Genomic DNA, 21,871 nt, shown 5'->3' with positions numbered 1-21,871 from the left:
TTAATTTGTTAGCAACACAAACGTAAGATCATCATCCATTCAATTTGATAGTCACAATGACAAAAATAAGAGAAAATAAGACATTCTCACATCACTCGTATGCAACTTCGCCGTAAGTAAGAAGAGAAAATATTTCCTAAAGGCCTAGTTCTTTTTAAACAAACACGATAATACCAAATGTTAAATATATATATTCAATTATTTTAAACATTAACTAAGTTCAAGGAAAACTAACTACACCAAACTTTATTACACTAAAACGATATTATTATACTAAAAATAAAATATATATAAATATTTATTATATTAAACTAAGTATTTATCTAATCTTGACATAATATCGCAAAAACACCATTTGTCCAAAGGGCAAATTTTTCCCGTACAATCCGATTAATATCCATGGCATATGCGATAGAGTCTTGTTTTCAAACCTAATAATGATTCATCCATAATCTGAAGCAGGCAAAGACATGAAGTGGATAAAAAGCTGGAATCAAATAACTCACACTCTTTACAAAATGGTTTTTAATCGAGAGATTACAACCTCACTCCAATCTAAAAAGACCCAACAATTTCCTCAAACACATTACATTTGTTAGTTTACCGTTTCCCTCTTAGGGACCACTTGACGGCCTGAATACAGTATAACCATTGACACCGCATGTCATATTTGAGTAATCTGGATAGTATGCATAATTACCGTTCTCTGTGTTTCTCATGCCTAGATACAACAGATCAGAACCACCCACTTGCCATTGGTTTGGTATCAACCCATCTACCTGACCATTCACGCAATGCACACTACTCATCGCTGGAATATAATCCCTCGCTGAATCATAATGCCCACCAGACAAGCTATACCCTCCTTGGAATCTATGGTCATTATGGTAACTTCGTGATCGCTCAAACCTGCAAGAACTGGTTGAAGATCCCAGATCATCATTTGCCACCAAATCCCCAGGAAAAGTGAGCTGTCGATTTAGCAACTGCGATCCATTATTTGGAGACTGGAATGCTGAACTTGATTTAGCCGACTTCCCAATAACATGTTCATCATCAAGCAGGTCATTTATGATATCAAGGTGTGGGAACTCATCCACCATTAACCCTTGGTTATGACGCCCAGATGCACAGGCTGGGAACTCAGTTGACATGTTGCCCATTGATCTACTGTGCGCCGGCCTGTACAAGTCATGATTTTGAGCATCATCGAGCCTGGAGGGTTGATCAAAGGGCATTCTGTTCGATTCCCTTTGAGAACTCTCAATCCACTGGGAACCATTCTGTAAAACATCCCGTGCAATCAAGCTAAAATGAACACCAGACTGACCAGAACTTTTGTCCAATCTGTCAGAGCTCTGGGATAAAAATACAGATGAATGTAACGATGGTTGAGAATAGCCAGGTGATGATGGATTTACTCCTGAACTTGAGGAGCTGGAATGGGTCAGACTAGCAGCAGTTGACGCCACAGGGTTTCCCAAAATCACATTTCTGTAGGATTGAGGAGCACGCCTATGGGTAGTAGCAGGTAAGGGATCAGGACCCAACCGGCCAGCTGCACTCACTGAGCGTGCAAGTAGGGGAGCAGTTTGAACCATGGAGGCAACAGGGGCAGTTGGCCTGGGACCAGGAACTAAAGGAGCACTTGAAGGTCTCGACATCATTGGCACTTGTGCCTCAGATCTTTCAGTTAATCTTGCAGTTGAAGTCTTTTGTATATCGGTTTTAGACACAGCTGGGACTGGTGATGCAGGAGTAAAAGGTGAAGATGGGTCTTTATCAGTCTGTGGGGAGCCACTTAAAGATGTTTTCCTGATATGAACAGGATATACAGTAGGGCTAGTCTTGTGTTCTAACTTCATTTGAATAGAGGATGATAAGTTTCTAGGAGGACTAATGGGTGAGGATGGCACAGCTGATATCTTTTCTTTTCGTAGACTGTCATTGTCAACAGATCTCTCTGCCTCAACAACGTCTCTGATGCCCGGTTTCTTCACCGAAAGAAACTCCTCTTCCTATCAATTAGAAAAGCAAAAGCACCATGTCAAGCTCCAATTAAACCAGAGATAGAGGCTTTAAGGTGAAATTGAGTATGAAAATAATTTATTCGTTTGTAAAAAAGATATTGAATGAAGATAAAAGTTTAAAGAAAAAAAAAAAAAAAGCGAAACGAAAACTTTAAAAGCAAACATCAAATAAAAATAAAGTCATTGCCACTCCAAATCTGATTTCCTGTCCACTTCGATAGAAATAAGATTCAAATTCTTCCCAGTAAACAGAAAGCAGAGAATTCCAAAATCAAAAACAAGTCATGGGAAAGAAAATAAAGGGGATGTAAACATCTTCGTTCCAGCAAAATTTTGGAGATAAGCATTCACGTAGGCTCTCAATGGTTTAATGGTGTAAGAAAGGAAAGGAAAAGGTGATGGAAACAAGATGAAATGGATACACATCTTTTTTCCCATAATTAATCTCTAAACAGGATAGGAATATAGAAACATCAACTTTTTAAGTTGCAAATTCAAATTATTTTCATCTATTTGCAGATAGAAAATTAGTAAGGGAAAGCAAGGTGTTCAGTCATCTCTCTATTTTTAAGACCTTTTGTTGTACGAAGTGTAACTAATTTGAAATTATTTTCCACAAGAAAACTATAATCCTCCTCTTAAATGGTGAAAATAAAAAGTAAAAGTTATGGACGAACCTTGGATGATAAGGCACAAACACTAAAATTTGGGGAAAAAATAGACAAAAGGCATTTCATAACACAGAAAGTCAAATAGATGTGATTTAGAGAAGAATTTATGTTAATTGGATAAGTAGTTCCAACAAAGTCGAAATGACAACCTTTCTGACAACGTGCTGCTCGGCCCACTTCAACTGATCACGTAAGGAGAGGACAACAACCTCAGACTCAGATTTGCCAGTCTTACCACTTCCAGACTCATTGTTACTATCCCCAGCATCTGCCGCAGAACGAGATGGCTGACTATCTATTTCATTCGTCCAACTACTAACATCAGACAATGTTTTGCCTCGGTTCTTACCTCTACAAATAAAAAGTGTCATATCATATCACATAAACACATGAGCATTGATATCCATTCACACAAAATAAAAATATATAAGCACCTGCTAGGCGACTTTTGGACTTTATAATTTGAGAAAGAATTTCCCTTGTGGGGGTCACTCATGACTACTGACGGCAAAGAATCAGTAGAACATGTTGAAGAACTATCATCTATCACTGAACTGCTCCTTTTCTCGGACATTCCATTTCGTATCGTTGAAGCACCACCTATGCCATTGTTTCTATCCTCAGATGGAGGATGAACTTCTGATGCATCAGTATCCCAATTAACAGGACCAGCATCTCTGTCTTCTGAATCAGGCTGAAGCGTTTCAGCAACACCATCTACAGAGTCAGACACATCAGAAACATCTTCCACAGCATCAGCCTTTTCAGACACAGCTACACCTTCCTCTATGTTAGAATCATTTTTGTCATCAGCAGCATTGTCTTGGTTCTTCTCAGGTACAGAGACAGTAGACCTCTCCTCCCTCCCTTTGTCCTTTCCTTTTCGGTTGTTACGTTTTTGTTTGGCCTGTAGTAAAAAGACAGGAATATCTGTCAACAATTATAGAAAAAAAAAATATCAACCCACAAAACTCCTTACCTCATGCACATTAGATTATTTAATCCCAAAAATAACAAGCCGATGTCGACAGAAAAACCTAGAGAACATTACAGGTTACAAATTGGTAGCAAAATTACATCCAATTAAGGAAAAAATCAGCTCAAAGGGTCGTTACTGATTAACAATATTCAAATAGGTGTTTTGAATGGGTTAACCAAAGACTGACTAAATTAACCAGTAAATTTATTAGTTGTTCATAAACTTGATATTTTAACCAGCAAGCAGAGGAGACAATCCTCACCCCACAAATCGGTGTTGTAGGCTTGTTTAGAGTCAACCCAGATTCTAAGATGGTATTGAACCTATCTTAAATCCATTAAAAGGGACATCCACCATATTATCAGCATATCAAGCCCGCTAGTGTTGGATGTGAAGGGGCGTACTTTTAAAAACTAAAGTCCAGCACTGACTAGAAGTAATGTCAAAATATAATGTATAAGTGAAAGGCAGCGTTTATTTTATAGCCCAGTTTTACAGGGTGGTTGGTTAGACCTAAATCTATATTCTAAGATGATTTCCTAACTACTCTCCTTTTGTTCTGTTTGTATTTCTTGTACATTATTGCTTTGCTTTCATTAGTGGAGTTGCACCAGATATCAACCCAAAGAAATTTATAGAAGGCTGGGTTTGTAAAGAAGTAAGAGAGGTCTTCAACAGGCACCTCACATCACACATAAAGATGGGGAAATTATGTATATGTGCATATATGAACATACTATGCCTTATTTCCCTTAAATTTAAGCGAATTGAAAGATGCTATTCATTAGAAAAAAAGAATCCAAATTAGTGAAACTCTTACTCCAGCTGGGGTTCAGCATAGGCAGGAGTTGATGACTTCAACAGTACCAGAATAAAAAAAGTAAATCGGTGGCATTGACCAACTCTACCTGCTTTCAATGTGTTCATTATATCATAACAGTTTTCATTTACAGTTCATTTTCTGTAGTTTAACTATCTTCCGTAGTGAAATTCATAAGAGTTCACTTCTAAACCACAACATTACAGATAATCAAATAAGAACCTAATTTGCTAACAAGAGAGCTAGACAATGCATTGCATCAGTGAAATCAACATTCAGATAACCAAAAATCCCTTGAAACTGCATTTTCAATGGGTTCCAGACCTGTTTTTTCTTCGACTTCTTCTCCCTCTCACTCCCACGTTTTGCTTTTTGATCACTTTCAGCTTGCCATGCAGCCTCTTCTTCACGGATGAGTTCTTCTTGTCTTTTTAGTGCAACAGCTTCCTGGTAGGCAACCTCAATTTTATTACTGCACCCATGAAACTAAATAGTCAGGATATCTAAATTGATGCATGTCTATTACCTACATATGAAACAAAAATTATGCCTCTTCCTAACTTCTAGGTAGGATGCTTACATGGGCCCTACCATTAGGAACTTCTCAATATTTCCATATTTTCAACAATTTCCTATTCTCCGTTGGCAATACTACAAAGTAGAGGAACTCCAAGCTCATTGATACAAGGGGATCACAACTTCTGAATAAGCTAATATTTCAAAACAGGCATTTAAACTTGAAGCAACTCATAACTAAGTCTGTATTATGCAGAATAATCAGCTGCATCCTATTTTGCCAACAATTGTAGAACATTGGCCAAAACGTGGAAGTAGATAAGCACTCAGTTGATGCAATGCAACACGTCCACACTGAGCTAACATTTACGAAATGAAAATTGCTAACTACTTTTCTGGTAGAATCTGGTTATCTATCAAAACATAAAGGCACAAAAAGGCTATCTTCTATTCTCATTGGTTCCACCAAAAACCCTATAACCAGGATGTACTACCCTGTACCTGTTGTTCTATTTTGTTCTATTTTGTTCCATTTTTAGAACACAAAAGACATACTATTGAACTCAATGTCCTATAGTGTCTCATTCTTGCGTGTCACCAAACATACTCATTCATAGATTAGATTCCAATGACCAATTGTGTCCGATTCTAATGCATTTACCAAACACACAATGTAGAAAAAAGTTAGCCAAAGTACATTGAACATCATGCTAATGTTCTTGCTTTGATCTGAAAGAACTCAACCAAAAAATGTTAACTCAAAGGAATAGCCTTAACCTGGACCCTTCACTTTAAGGATATTCATCAATGGCAGCATAAAGATTATCAACCTGCCCCCCTCTCCCCCTCAATCATTGTTAATATCGGTACATAGAAATGGAGAGCATCCCAAATCAGCAGGCTAACTGTGTCAATATTATGCATGCCTCTCTAATACTTGATTAAGGGGGAAATACAAGCATAAGTAAAGAGTACATATAAAAGCAATGAAGCTGAGAAACTTGAACGCTCTGAATTCATTACAAAATTACTGTGTATACTACCTGAATATATGGGCAAGGACAAATATTTCCAAAGTCCTACGACCCAATTCTGTTAAACGCCTTTCATCACGCTCAATAGAATCCTTGTTGAAATCCTCTCCAGAATTTCCATCCTGCAAAATTAAGAGAAAAAAGGCCTTTATTATTAAATCCCGTCAAATTTTTAAATTAAAGTAGTCTAATACCTGATGATTACCAATTTATGTAATTTACCGTTGAAAAAATTATTGCAAAATTGTTATTATTCAATTATAAATTTTCAAAGCAACTCTAAACACGTGTAATCATTCTAAAATGACAGAATAAAAGATGAAATATAAGAAACAGAAGCAAAAAACATTGAAGCATAAAACATAAATCGAATAACTCTTAAGGTTAATAGCTCAGATGACCAGCTGATGTAGTAGTAGTGATTGAGTGAAAACCAATCCTAAAATCAATGCTATTCAGAATACAATAGCCGAGTTTCAGTTTCCTTTTCTCTCTGGTCTAGACCCCATTTAAACATATTCTGTTCTGCTCTTATTTGTCAACTACATCCTCAAAAACCTCAGCCCAATACAATCACATTTCATAGAGATCAGTGCTCAACCGTGTCACCAGTTATCAGATCAGGTGTCAACCCAAAATTCCATGGTCACTATCACAAACATAATTCTACATCTTACCTTTGTCCGGTTTTGAGGGCACTTTTCATCTTTAGGAGGCAGTGGTTCTATTGCAGCCCTTTCAAGTAGCAGTAAAACATCATCCACCAGTACAAACATGTCTTTCTCAACATGAACAAGTGGCGCTGGTATTTCTTCAGCATCCAGCAATTTCACTTTAGCTTTTTGGTTTTGAGTCTGGCCTTCAAGAGCCTTCAATCCACTATGCAAGGAATCCATTACCAAAGTAGAAGTGACTTCTTTCTCAATGAAGAAATGCTTTACAACTACTTTCAAAATTACATCTGTCTTCTCCCTAGACATGTGGCGCTTAGAAGTCTGGTCAATTTCCCGCCAGAAAGAAAAGAAGCTGCATACATATTAATATTTTATCAGAATAAAATAAGACACCAGAACTTAAACGTCTGAGATACTAGGGAATTAATGATAATACATAATATAAAATAGGAAAACAATATGCATTCCAATAAAAAGAAAATATCAAATCATATTTAATTTCAAATAGGATGTAAACATACATTTCAAGATACACACGAAATAGGCAGACTGCCTGAAGTCAGCTATAATACATAAAAACCATGATCACCTATTTGATTTGACCATAACATTCATTCCTCTTCTGTATCTTTTATGCAATATAGCTAACATTTTTTCTACTTTCCAGATTGAACGGGAATTAAGTCAAATCTTTCAGTACAAGTGTTAAACTATTGTTATTGATCTGGAAGTGTGAAAAAGAAGTAACATCATCCAGACTTTTATTAGGTGACAATCCGGAGCAAGATTAGACTTGCAATGTGTCTGAAGAGGGAGATTTTTAAAGGAGAGCACATGTACCTTGACCATCTAGCTTTATCCTCTATCAATTTCCCAAGTTTGCTTCTTCTCTCCTCCACGAAACGCCGACAAATTTGTTCTACATTTGTCAAATATACCCTAACAAGTTCTCTCCTATATTGACAATCGAGGCACCGGAAAGGTCTGTCTGATTTCTCCCTATGCAGCAGAAACAAAAAAGGAATATATGGTCACACTTCAAGATAAAATCCCAAGGAAAATGAAAAAATAAATTAACAAGTTGCGACATTTGTCTGCCCCATAAACTTAATAAATAAAAAACAAGAGCGAAATTTGGTGTATTTAAAAAATAGAAGAGAAGATGCAGTCTAACTTGGCAACAGACGAATAAAACTTGAAATTCTGAACAAGGGATAAGCATAGTGCGTAGGTGCGCAGAGTAATGCAAGCAGGTTATTGTGACAAGGGGTAGGCTTTTTCACCAAGAGTTTTCTCAGTAGTGGAAGAACGCAATTTAGGAGGAAAAAAACTTCTGACATTTTTCTAAAAGTGGAATTTATATTAAAAAAAATATTTCTACCTACTTTGTTAAAAAACCATCCAAATGCATCTATACACATGAAAAACTATCGTTACAAATGCTTTAAGCACCATTGTATGTTTTATTTATGGCATTTACAAATTTGGACTGATGATTGATAAATATTCACCCCACACATTTATATTTATAACAATCAGGTATGGGTATACAAATCACCAGCAGTGCCATTTGGGTAATGAACCATGGGAGAGGGTGTGAATTGTGATGATAGACTCAATACACCCTCCGTTTTGAGGTCAAATTGTCAAATAATACCCTCGTACATGTTCTTTATTTCACCTTTCTGGAAATTAAATTCCAGAACAATTTGGAACTGTAAAAAAATCGACTCCCAGATTTAAATTCTGCAAGTCATTGTTCATATACCAGAATTTAAATTCAGAAAAGTCAACATTTTACATTCCGGAACACACTTTTAAGAACGAGAAATAAATTTCTGGAAAACATTTTATATTGACTCAAAATTCCATGACCTGAAGACAATAAAATAAAATAACAAAGAAATGAAAAAACAAATAAAGACAGGATGAAGGGGCTCATTGAGCCCTAAATATAATGAAATTTACCATAGCAGCACAGATGGTGTGAAAGGGGAAGGTCCCACAGTATTATCGATGTTTAACTTTTAACTACAGACAAGCTGCATTTGACATCATCTACCAGGTTTTATTTTATCGTGATCAAGAGCCACTGTTAACATACTATACATTCATCTCAATATAAATTCTGTGGAGAATGCATACAAATTCAAAGAATATGGAATGAGACCTCATACCATATGTTCACGAGGATTGCCACACAAACTTTAGGTATAATATATAACAATAAGAAGGAACAGTCCAAGAAAATATAAAATATTGTTCCAAAAAACCAATGGGAATTACAAATTGACACAAATGGAATCCAAGATTCATAAACTCAGCAATAAATGCTACAGTGGAAGCCTGAACTTGTTTAGACCCAACTTCACTACAAAGTTAACTTCACATCATAAAAATATTATTTCTATCTGGCTTTCAATTTACTATGAAACTATGGAGGACCAATCACTCAAACTAGCATAATTAAGAGACATCCATTTGTTCTGATGTTCTTTCTAGATAAGGAAACAAAATGAAGTTCAAAATTATATCATATGGCAAGTAACCTTAATTATTAAGACAGCTTGGTGCAAGATGGACTGAGTATTCGAAATATCCTAAATAACATAAATTAAAAATAGAATACCTTATGACTTGAACTTGAGCTTTTATTATCAGATTGTCTGAAGTATCAACAAATCCATCATACACCTTGGACAGTTCCATAAACTTTTTCCATCCCCAGTCATGCTCCTTCTTCCAAAATCGATGCAATGTATCTAGAAAACTCAAGGGCATTTATTTCAATAATATTGAAAGAAAAATTGTAATCTTTGGTAATTAACCCAACTATTATGAAACAGACCAGAATATTTTGATTTCTTTGGGTCTTTATTGACCACGGCTATTGTAAATTGAGCAAAATGACTCCATCCTGTCTTGCCCAAGAAAGAAAAAGTAAGCACAACCAAATACTATGGAACTAATTGTAGAAAATAGAACTAGTAATCGTCAATGCAATCTGAAAAAGATTGTGAATTGAACCTGGAAGAAGTTTGTCATGATTAGCAACACACAGAAAGAGTGAGAGATGATTGCATACATCACAGCCTTGTGGATAGATTAAAATATACCTGCCACAAACAAAACAATTATTAATTCAAAAAATCAACACTAGTATTCATCATGTCATCTGAAGTTATAAACTATCTCACCAAATAAAATGTATTTCTTAGACTGCACATACCAACATTAAATTAAGAGCATGATTTCCATGAAAACTACAATAGTCCTCACATGACACCTGTAGCAAGTGAGATAAAGCAGGTATCTTTCTCTTGTATGACAAATTAGTATATGAAAGGGTCACAAATTCCATATAAATATCTAAAAATAGCAGATTATTGGTCAGGACTATTGACACTTCTACTGTGTTTTTGTGCACGTCCTTGTCCAATTTCTAACTCATTTGTAGAATTAACCTAACTGCCATTTTGATAAACCTCTTAGGAAGTCCAAAGCCCTGCCTAAGGGAAAAGTTATTTACTTTGGCAACAGAAATTTAATAACATTGCAGGTTCACAGGTCACATAAAGCTCTTGAAATTCTGATAAACATCTAAGGAAGTCCAAAGTCCCACCTAAGATAAAGTTATTTAGTTGGACATCAGGGCTTGAATAGAATTAAAACCTCAGATTCACAGGTCACATAAAGATCTTTTCCCTGACATGCGTTTGGGCATGCTCAGTACCCTGACATTTGTAATTGACAGTTACCTGTTTATTTTATGTTCAAACTTTTTTACAGAATCCTGTTTTATAAAAAGTTCTTGGACCAATGTTTGGTTGCAATCAAGAGGAATTTGGTATTAGAGACCAGTTTCTTTTCCTAAGGCAATGTATAATCTGTCACTAGTTGGTATGGTAAATCTTTTCCTAGACAGATTTAATTCCTCCAAAATCCCCCACACTTCTGTATGACCAAATGAATTTCTTCATTTAAATACACACACATACATACAACAGAGAGAGCATATGATGTGTTAGAGATAAACTACACTGGTTAAGATCCATCAGTGTTTCTTCAAAAATTCAAAGATAAAACAAGTCACAATTGACTAAAGATGATAAATGTATAACAAGGTCCGGCATGCAATATAGTTTTGGAGGTGTAAATAAAAATAAAGCAAAGCAACAAGGACAGTTAAATTCTACATCTTCAGCATACCCCAGTACTAAAAGGTTACTTGCTATGTATGGGGAAGGGTCATTGTATGCAGCCTTACCCTTGCATATGCAAAGAGGCTGTTTCCAGATTCGAACCCATGACCAACCGGTCAACAAGGCACAACTTTACTGCTGCACCGGGCTCCCCCTCATGATAGTTAAGTTCTAAATCACAACAAAAGCTATGTAAGTCCAATGATATGTAACACCTCATACCATTTGTAGCCGCCAACCTCAAATGGACTACTGCGAAGTTCCCTTTTGTTAATTTGAGAAAACTTTTCTATCTTCCATGTATATCTTCCAAATAACTCCGAAGGTTTTGGTCCTATGAAGAGAAAAACAAATATGACTTTAAACAATTCTTCAGGCAAATAGTAATTTTTAACCTTTAAGATGAGAAAAGGCCATGACATTAAAATGACATCTGCGTAGCCTAAGATTTAAATAACTACCTTCTTAATCACCCATCCATACAAATTAATAAACACACTAAACCACTGATATCAATCAAAATACCAAGGAGCAAAATATTTTCATATAATACAAACCTGATCTGAGCATTCTTGATTTCATATAATACAATCTCTTTATTTATTTATTTTTATTTTTTTTGTTACAAGGGGAAAAACAAAACGAAACAGAAAACAGACAGCAATACCATCCTAAGCTCAAACAGAAAAGCAGACACAAACATGAAATATAACAATGTAAAAATGTAAGGAAAAAAAAACGTATAGAGTTAAAATTAGAAAAAGAAATCGTCACCATCATCTCCATCATCAGAGTCCCAATAAGGGGGAGAGGTAGATGTGATTCCATTTTCCACCTGCTCGGAAGAACGCCATTCTGCCAATGCTTCCCCGGATTGACATCGCTGCTCATTTGAAATTCCCTCCACAGACTTTCCCACACCAGACTCCTCACTCACAATCCCAGTCATTCCCTGATTAAGAAATATTTCACTAACTGCCTTCTTAAAACGCCAACTGAATAACAATCAGACAAACAAAGACAAAATCAGCCCTTAAACCCCCACCTTGCATTACAAGACAGTAAATCACTCCAAAAAATAAATCAATAAGTATTCATTTGCAACTACATCTAAAAAGTTCTACAAAATATAACCATAGTCATAACCAATGCACGTTGTCAAGAAACAAATTCAAAATCGCAATAACTGATAATCCCAATTCAGAACACAAGAAAACAAACCCACCCCTTCCCCTGAACCATATCGATTAACCTAATGAAACACTACCTTCTCCAATGTAAATTCCTCCAAAAAAATATTCAGAGCAGAACACGAAACCAAGCCAAAAACCCCAATCATCAATAAAAAACCCTAGAACAAAGATTCAAACTAATTGAAAAAGAAGCTTGAATTAAGAAAATAAGCTCAACGAGGTAGCAAAACCAGTTCGATGAGGTCCAATTGCATGAACCCCAAAAATAGAATATTCCCCCAAACAATCAACACCGAAAAACACGAAGATCCTGGACAGTATTTCCCAGAAGTCACCCAAAAAAATAACTCACTAATCAAAATCCTGACGCAATAAACAATAAAAACGAAGCTCAGTTAAAGATTGAGCTGAGGTAAAAGAAAAAAAGCGATGCCGTGGATCGATGAGGAGTTGACAAACCTGGAATCAAAGTGCAGAAGTTTGTCAAGAAGGCACAATTCTAGCGCTGAGATTTTAGAGAGAGAAAGACGAAGTGAGAGAAAGAAAGACAGGGTTGAGCAGCAACAGGAAACAAAGGCATAACAAAAAAAAAGAATAATGATTTTTTTTTTTTTCAATTACATGACTTTGTGCTTTCTTCTTATTCTGTTGAAACTTGAAATCGAACTGATTCCTTACAGTAACCCTAACCGCCATCATTTTTTATTACTCCTTCTCAATTTTGTGTTTTTTATATATAAATATGTTTTGTTATTACATGTAAATGTAAATGAATATGTTTTGTTGTAATGAAACATTAGTGTTCAAATTGAATTATTGATGTTGTCAGTTTAATTTTAAAAGAATTAATATTTAGTTAAAATTTTATTTTTTTATGCAGATGTAGATAAAAATTTAAAATAATAGTCTTACAAAATACATTTAAATAAATGGTATAATATTTTAAAATTATTTCTGTAAGAAAACAAACATCCTACTAATATATTTAATCTCGTAACTAATGAATAAAAAAATGTAAAATATTTCAGAATTTGTTAAAGTTCTTGATTGTAATAATTACTAAAAAATCATTCATATCAATTTGAATTACTCCAGATTTAGTATAATTCTTAAATATTAAAAGTTGAGTATGAGAAAGAGTAAATAGTCATGCTAAAATGGATATTTTTGTTAAAGTTGTTTTATTCTATTTATCTTATTTAAATTATAATAAGACAAGATCTTTAAATATGGTAAAAATATGTGTTTTTATTTTGACACAGTAGTTTTTTTATTATTATTAAAATTCAATTGATCAAACTAAACTATAAAATAATTCATTTTGGTTAAAAATATCAATTCAGGCTTCTTAACTAAGTTTAATGAAATTTAATGCCAATTCAGTGGTGTACAATTTTTTTTAACAACAGAAAATAACAAAAAAGGATTCTCTTAAATTAAAAACTAAAATTATTTTTTTAATTTAAAGATAATTAAAAAATTAATAACTTTAACTATAAAAAGAAAATTTATTGTTAAGTAAGCAATTACAAATATATTCATTCTTAAATCCTACTCAATTAAAAATAGAAGTTTGGAAAATACTTTTAGTTTAGTTGAATATTTTTTCAAAAGATGATAAATATGTTAATCCCACCGCCACGTTAATTTCTCCATTTTAATACATAATGACTTTTATATCTCGGGGTATCTTTTAATTTAGTTAAACAGTTCTCATCTCTAAATTTAGGTGTATCTTTTAATTTCAATTTAGTTAAATATGTTGTAATCGCTAGATTTAGGTGTGAAATAGATTTTGTTTTATTTCACAAATATAATTTAGTTTTCCAATTTTATAAATAAATAAATATAATCTTTTTACTTTAACTGTGACAAATATTTATTTATTTTTAAAATTTATAAAATAAAATGTATTAAAGTTTAAATAATAAAAAATTTCCATTCATGTCCAAATTGAGATATTAAAGCATATTTAACTTTTTAATTTTTAGATAATCTTTAATTTTTAGAGATGTCATAGTGGGTTTCAATCCGTAGGTCAACTTAACAACTTAACTCACCATAGGTTCAAGTTAGGTTAGATAGAGAAAATTTCACTTTTTTTTCTAAAGTGGGTTCAACTGAACTCGGTTCACTTAACCCACCAATAATTCAATTTTTTACACTATTTTTTAAAAAAATTATACGTATTTACTACTTGTAATTATATGAGTTGTTTTATAATATTTGAATAGCTTGAATGTTTGATTTATTTGTTTGTGAAATTATATATGTTGATACTTTAATTTTTAACTATTATCTCTATTATAATATTTTGAGAATTAATTGAACACTTTGATTCAACTATTACAATAAATAGATTGAGTTAATTCACTCTCATTGTAATGCAATAAATATATAAAAATAAATTGCAAAAAAAAATTATAAGTGGTCAATCCACTAACCTACCAACTTGTTGTGGGTCAGACCGGATTGTAAAATTTATGACTTACCAAAAATATGAGTCGGGTTGAAGTAAACTTTTTTAGCTCGATCCGTAATAAGACAATTCGTATGAGTTAGGTTGACTTACTTTAACATCTACTGTGAAAAAAGAAAAGAAAAATAACATTTAAAGAGATAAAAACACTATCAATAAGGTGAATTGCACAAATAATTCTAAATTATATGTTGTGAATATATACGTAACATATTTTTATTTTCTAAAGAATTTTAGATGGAATGTAGAATTAACTATAATAAAAAATATTTTGTAACTTTTCTTTATAATTATTCACTAAATACACATTTATTATTACATTCAGTTTCAATGTGACTTGAACATTAAAGGATAACTCTTCTTAGTGTGGACTACTATTAAATCTCAAAGATTAAAAAAGTATATATAAAGAAAAACGACATTCATATCTGTAAGGTCCTAATTAGGTTATATTTATTAGGTGTAGTTAAAAGAATCAAATTCTGAAATTCAACCTATAATAATAATTTAAATTTACGTTTGCTTATTTTAAATTCAATCTATTTAACTGATTTAGATCAAAATTATATTTGAATGTTTTTTAGGTTTTGAAAATTTAAAATAAAGATGTTTAAGTCAAGTTACGACAATTAAGATAAGATTGAACCAAATCAGCTTAAGGCTAAGGTCAGATAAAAATTAAGTAAGAAAATTAAATTAAATTGAGTGAACATGAGTTAAAATGTTAAATTCAGTCAAACTGACGTAAAAATCCATATGAGTCGATCTATGTTAAGGACAACCCGAATCATCATATATTTAATTTTAAATTAATATTAATCGAAAACGAAAACCGTGTATTGTTTACTCACTGATTCTAGATCACAAAAAATTTAATTATTTTTGTCATTATAAAATTTAAACATATTTTTTCAATTCAATTTAAGAAAGTTTTTCCTTCTTTTCTCAACTTCCACGGAATCAAGTATCCTTCTTCATTTCTCATTTTCTCCTATGTTCCTCGTTGTTCTTCTTCAACCCCAAATTTTAAAATCTTTTTCCCAATGACGTTATAGTACTAGGCATGCTTGGACCAGGGTCTCAGATTTTTAGGAAGTAGAAGGGACGTTTTTGGAGTTAAATTGATGTTGGGATGAATTTTTATTATAATTTTGATTTATTGAGGTTATATAAGGTTTTGGTATTTTTACTTCATCTTTCTCTTCAACCCTAATGCACAAGAAAAACACAGATAAGGGAATACTTGTTTATAAGTCTTGCATGTGATTTTAATGAATTAGTTAAACTGTGGGGATTTTAAGATGTTATCAAATGAATTAATTCCTTGTAGTTTACTTTTGAACCTTGATTTGAGTTTTTTTAATCCACATTCATCAAAATGTTTAATTTCACGAAAATTAATATTTCAAGTTACATAAAAGTAAATGAAAAAAAACGAGTCTAAGTTTTATATTGTATGTAAATCATAAAGTTAAGTATCATAAAAAAATAAAAATTTATAAACTCGTTAATGAAGTAGGATTAGAATTAATATCAATATTTCATGTGGGATTAAACTCGTTTTTCATAAATGTTAAATATTCTGATGAACTTTCTTCTAGAAAAATTCATTAGTGATTTATGCTATAATTTAGATTCCGAGATGTGAGTTAGATTAAGATTTTTGTTAAGAATGTAATGTTATTTTTTTAAAATATTCTTATATGGAAAATCTATTATGATGAAAACATTTGATGATACTTGACATTAAAAAACTAAGAGGGTGATTTAAAAACATATTCTCAAAAACAGTTTGTGTGAAAATATTGTTATTTAATTATTGGGCAAAAATTGATTAAAAATAATTGAAGTAGTTTTAAAAATAATTTGCATACTTCGGACTCTTTTTTTTTTTTCCAAGTGTATTTAATTAATCAATGTTGAAAAAGAAATGAAACTCTTAATTTTGAACGAGAGTTTTCATGCTAAAACTGTCAAGTAATTCCATTATTTTCAAAATTCTTATTAAGTTATGAAAGAATTAGATAAAATATGTGGTAAACTAATTATATTTGTAAAGGGTCGAGATAAAGGATGAGAAACTGAAAAAATAAAAATTTTATTTACTTGGTGATGGAATGTATTATATACGAAAAAATGTTAATAACATATCATCTTTAAATATTCTTTATGAACTGAAATTTATTGCAACATTGACATTATTATTTAATTAACAAGTTTCATTCTCAATTTTATAATTTATTTATAATAAATTAAAATTAGTGACAGTAAAATACGTTTATAAAGATTTATACATGATAATGATATTTTAACCCACTTTTTTTGACCCACTTCTAATTTACCACTCTCATCACCCTTAGATCATCACATCACATTACTACAAAAAATTAAAATAGATGATCTAAGGGTGATGAAAATAGTGGGTTAAAAATGGGTCAAAAAAAATAGATTAAAATATCATTTTTCATTTATATATTAGTCTTGGACAATCACTTAACGGCTTTTACTTCCTCCATCCCCCAATTTCTTCTCCCACCCCTCAAATTTTCCAAATAATTAATTTATCTTTTGTTAAACTGATTTTAGGTTATATATTTTGAGATAAGCTTTTTATAATTTTCAGACCAAAATAGTTAGAATGAGACTCCTGCAGCGAAATATTTAGAATAAGATTTTCTGAATGCGATTTCTAAAATACATAAAATATATTTCAAAATAATTTTTGTAAAACAAACTTTTCAGAACACATATAATATTTTTTAGAATAAGTTTTACGAAACACTCTTATATAAAATGTATTTCAAAAAAACAACAACTTTTTAAAACACATAAAATACCTTTCAGAAAAAAAAAATCTAGAATAATTTTTCTTCGTATTATTTTTTTCTTCTTTCTTTACGGGCAGTGAAAAATGGTTTCTATTATTATGAGTTGTGCTTAATAAATGTGGGAGTGCATTAAGCAATAGTTGACTGCATAAAATGGGCTTAAGACTTTTGACGTATATTATGGTTGACGCATAATATTGGCTTTTGACGTTTGACGTGTATTATAGCTGACGGCATAATTTATTATAGTTAATAACACCTTTTATTGAAAGTATTGTAATAAAATTCATAACATAAAAATAATTTTATTGTATATGTCGTTGTATAATAAAATAATTTTATTGATAATAGAATAATTATTTCGATTTGCATCTTGACACAACAGAATCTCAAAATTGAAATGAGAGAACAAAAAAGAGAAGTGTGATGAAGGAAAAGTAAGGGGTAAAACTGACTTTCCATATTCTTGAAAAAGTGCTGAATGAGAAGACAGAAACTAAGTATGATGATAATTCCGGGTCACTAGTATATCCACCAACATTAGACTTTATAACAAATAAAATATATTTATTATATAAAATTTAAGTTGATGAAAATATAATTAAAATTCAATATAAGTATTTTACTTCATAAAATTAAATATGTATTTTTTTTTTTAAAAGAGGAATGTATAATGCATATATAAAGTCTCTATATAAAAAACATTTTATGGTACAATTGTTTCAAACAAAACCTCATGTTAAACATACTTTGTAAAAGAGTGTTGGTTGAAAAGAGAGGAATTAAGGTGAAAACTAAGTCCTTCTGTGATTACACTAGAAGAAAAGTATTTCATAACTGCATCTATTTATTGGGTTTAGATGAACTTGTGCTTTTAAATAACTAAATCTAAATTATATCTAGGGTAATTTTAAAACCCATGGTAAATTTGAGTTTTAATTTGTGTCTTTTATCTTTTGAATTTGGATTAAAATTCATCTTTTGAATATAAAATCACCTTCATGATGTTTTTCCAGATATAAAACTCGTACTTTTTCACATTTAAAATATTCACATCACGAAAATAAATAGTAATTGTACTTTAGAAGTTGAACTCATGACTTTTAAAAATGTTATGTTAATTTGCCAAGAAAATATATACTTTCTCTCCAACCCTAATCCACCAACATTGTACTTTATTACTTATTCTTAACTTAATATAGAGTCATACCCTTATAGCACTAAACTTGCATTATGCAGTAGTAATCTTATGAAATTGTAGATACTTTCTCATAAGTGAATGAATTGGGTCAGGCCCAACCCACCCCATCAATAATTGGCTTAACCATGAACTCCACCTATTGGTTGGATCCATATTAGGCTAAATTTGAATCAGTCTACAAAAGCTATCCAAATTATTGGCCCATTTAAAATTGCCCACCACTATCCAAAAAATTAAAAAAAAATAAAAAAAAGGAAAAAGAAAAGGCTTTAAAATTGCCACCATTTTTTCTTTAGCAAAGTGTAATTGGATTAAAGGGGAGAATAAATGCCACAATCTTCTTATATATAAAAAAAATTAAAATATGTTACCATAAGAAAAGGGTTAAAGTAATAACCGTAGTATGAGGATCAACAGACTGAGCTGTGATTATTTTAACTTAATTAATTATCACAGATTTGATTCCAGAATAAATAAAAAACTTTATTCTTAATAAAAAAAAGTTTAGGAAAAGAAAAATTGATGAGGATGGTGTGAGATAGAAGCTATGGAGGAAGACATGGTGTGGTGCATGACATGAGCATGTGGAGGTATGGACGGAAGCACGTGGATTGTGACAACAAAGGCAACACACTTCCCTTCCCCACTCATCAATGTGTACAATTTGCCAGTTATGTATCTACACACACACTTCATACATTTCCTTATGCTCTTTATCATTCCATCATCCACGCATATCACACCTTAAAACAAATCATCTATAAATCCTCTGACACATCTATATATTTTTTCACATATGTGTTATGGTTATAGTTATAGAGAGATTGTAATTCTATATGATCTTTATTTTACACATATAAGATATTCGACACCATTTTTACTCTAAAACTTTAAGGATGTGTTCACTTGGAGGGATGGATATGGGGAAGAGTGTGAAGATGCATTTGTGTAGATTTAGATAGATGAATTTTTGTGTTTTTTGAATGGATTTAGAGAGTAAAGTAAGTAAATTTAGAGATAGTTTTATAAAAGTTAGTGAGAAATTTGATTGATGTGGTAAATAAAATTAATTGTAAAAATAGATAGAATTAAAAAATTACCAAAATACCCTTAATAAAAAAAGATAATGATTTTGTAATTTGTTGTTATAAAAATAATTATAATCAATTAATACAAATTAAAAAAAATATTTAAATTATATAAATTTTAAAATAAAAAAATTAAATATATATATTATTAATTATTATATATTAATATATTAATTATTATATTTAAATAATATTTTAATTATATATATATATATATATATATATATATATATATATATATATATACACACACACACGTAACCGGTAGGTGAGATAGTATTATAAAATTATCTCGTAAATCCATCCGTCCATCTCTTTGCAAAAAAGAACATCAAATTTTCTTTATATCCGTCCTACCAAATCCACTCTACAGTACAATCCTATAAAACACACTAAGACAATGTGATTATGAGTTTTTATTGTTATATAGTGTTTAATTTTGTTTATTCTGTCGAATGTGCGACTTTGATTCACTTAAACTATTTTCAACAATTTCTAATATAGAAAATCAAAGGTAAAGGAATTCTTGCATAAACAACTTAATACTATTATTAAAGGTTTTTTTTTTTCTTCAAAATTTCTCGTATTTTTCTTTTGGTCAATGAACTAATTTCATCCAAAATTTTAGATATGGATGTAATAAGAAAAAAATATTCATATGTAGTTGGTCGCTAATGGTGTAGAAGACACTAGATATTATGTGGAGTAAAGCAAAATTATGTAAATGGGATGTTTTGAGAAATTAATTTAGTTGGATTAAGTAGTAAGTTTAAATTAATATGAGAATAAATTTGTTAGAATATATTCATAAAACTTTGTTAGAATGTACTTTTATATCATATTTAGAAATAAGTTTAAGTCTAACTTATCTTCGTAAATATAAATGATTTTATTTCTAATTAATCGATTAATGTAGTGAAAATTGTATTATCATACTAAATTACACTTTTAGTTTTCTTGAATACAATCTTTCAAATATTGTGTACTAATAGTATAAAGAAACATGAAAATGTTGTGTATCTGATTCTTAAAAACTAGCGAAAATAAAGGCGTGAAGATGGCTCTGTATTGTATTTTTGAAAGGTTTAGAAAAAATATGAATTATTATTAAAAATGTGGTTGAAAAATAAAAGTTAATGAACAATAGCGAAGTGAAAAAAAAACTAAAAAATTAATTATGATGAAAATTTACTTATTAATTTTTATTTTATTCTTAATTATTATTTTAACCATATTATTTCAACTATTTATTTCATTGTAGTAAAAAAAACATAAATATTAGTAAACATTAATTTTTATTTATTTCAATTACATAAGTATAATCGATATGACTATCTAATCATTTAATATAAGTATACGTAAACATTAATTACTAAAAATATTTATGACATAATTAATTATTATACATGTTTTCTTAATATATTTATAACTTAAATGATTATGTCTGAAAAATATTTGTTATCATGAATTTCTTTAATATAAATGTGTATATAAATTTGTGCTATTTTGATGTTTATTAATTTATATTATTCTTGATGATTCTTGATTACCTTGAAACAAACAAAATATAAAAGGAAATTTATAAAAATACATTAAATTGAAGAATCTTTATATTAAAATACGTTTAATTAGCAACATATACTGTTTAATGTGTTTAATAAAAGCTTACGTTGAATTTTAACAGAATTCTTTCAAATCCATATAATTCATCACAATACAATCCAGTAAAAAGTAATGCTATGCTTTTATTTTTTTAAAGAAAAATGGATTTCCACCTTGATGATGAAACAAGTTTGCAGAAACTGTAACTAGAAAAAAAATATCTTGGGAAACAGAAGTAGTGATAATATTTTATTCCCACTCTGATAAAAGGGTTTTACTGTGATGAGGAAGATGGTGATTCTGACATTAAGTTACTAGGTAATAAAGAAAGTGAATATTGGGAGTTGAGAAGACTGATTAAGATTTTTCATTTTGATATGACATCTTACCCATGATGGGCATCAAGTTCAAATTTACTTTTCTGAATCAAACAAATACAGTAGTTTGTAGTTATGATGGGGCATCAAGTTATTTTTTTATTTTTTTACTTTTTCTGGAGAAAAGAAAAAAGAAAAAAAAAATAGTTGTTATGAAGATGAAACAGTTGGTGTTAG

At 30.9% G+C, this 21,871-nt stretch overlaps 1 protein-coding gene across 2 annotated transcripts; it reads right to left on the bottom strand.

The window, feature by feature from the left end:
* Positions 1-476: 476 nt before the first annotated feature.
* LOC114192605 (TNF receptor-associated factor homolog 1b-like) lies at positions 477-12,775 on the bottom strand. Of its 2 annotated transcripts, none has more exons than XM_028082382.2 (13): positions 12,579-12,775; positions 11,701-11,921; positions 11,149-11,260; positions 9,752-9,840; positions 9,573-9,641; positions 9,354-9,486; positions 7,565-7,723; positions 6,728-7,076; positions 6,060-6,172; positions 4,825-4,972; positions 3,136-3,608; positions 2,851-3,052; positions 477-2,018 (listed from the first exon to the last, which is right to left on the bottom strand). In XM_028082382.2, exons 2-13 carry the CDS (start codon positions 11,873-11,875, stop codon positions 615-617), a joined length of 3,426 nt encoding a protein of 1,141 aa, XP_027938183.2. In that variant the 5' UTR covers positions 11,876-11,921; positions 12,579-12,775; the 3' UTR covers positions 477-614. The 2 variants fall into 2 exon arrangements, with proteins under 2 accessions (XP_027938183.2, XP_027938184.2); XM_028082383.2 differs by having other exon boundaries at positions 11,701-11,878; positions 12,579-12,724.
* Positions 12,776-21,871: the final 9,096 nt, after the last annotated feature.

This window comes from Vigna unguiculata, chromosome 7, assembly GCF_037176805.1.
Source record: "Vigna unguiculata cultivar grain cowpea cultivar isolate G323 ecotype 2 chromosome 7, ASM3717680v1, whole genome shotgun sequence".
NCBI classification, from domain to species: Eukaryota; Viridiplantae; Streptophyta; class Magnoliopsida; order Fabales; family Fabaceae; genus Vigna; species Vigna unguiculata.
Note: the sequence above shows the minus strand (reverse complement) of the source record. Positions and strands in the feature narration are given on the sequence as shown.

Coding starts and splice junctions, on each gene's coding strand:
- LOC114192605 (XM_028082382.2), bottom strand. CDS start 11,875: ATGACTGGGATTGTGAGTGAGGAGTCTGGTGTGGGAAAGTCTGTGGAG. Junction 7,724..9,353: donor GCTCAAGTTCAAGTCATAAG/GTATTCTATTTT, acceptor TCTGCTGCATAG/GGAGAAATCAGACAGACCTT. Junction 2,019..2,850: donor AGCAGCACGTTGTCAGAAAG/GTTGTCATTTCG, acceptor TCTAATTGATAG/GAAGAGGAGTTTCTTTCGGT.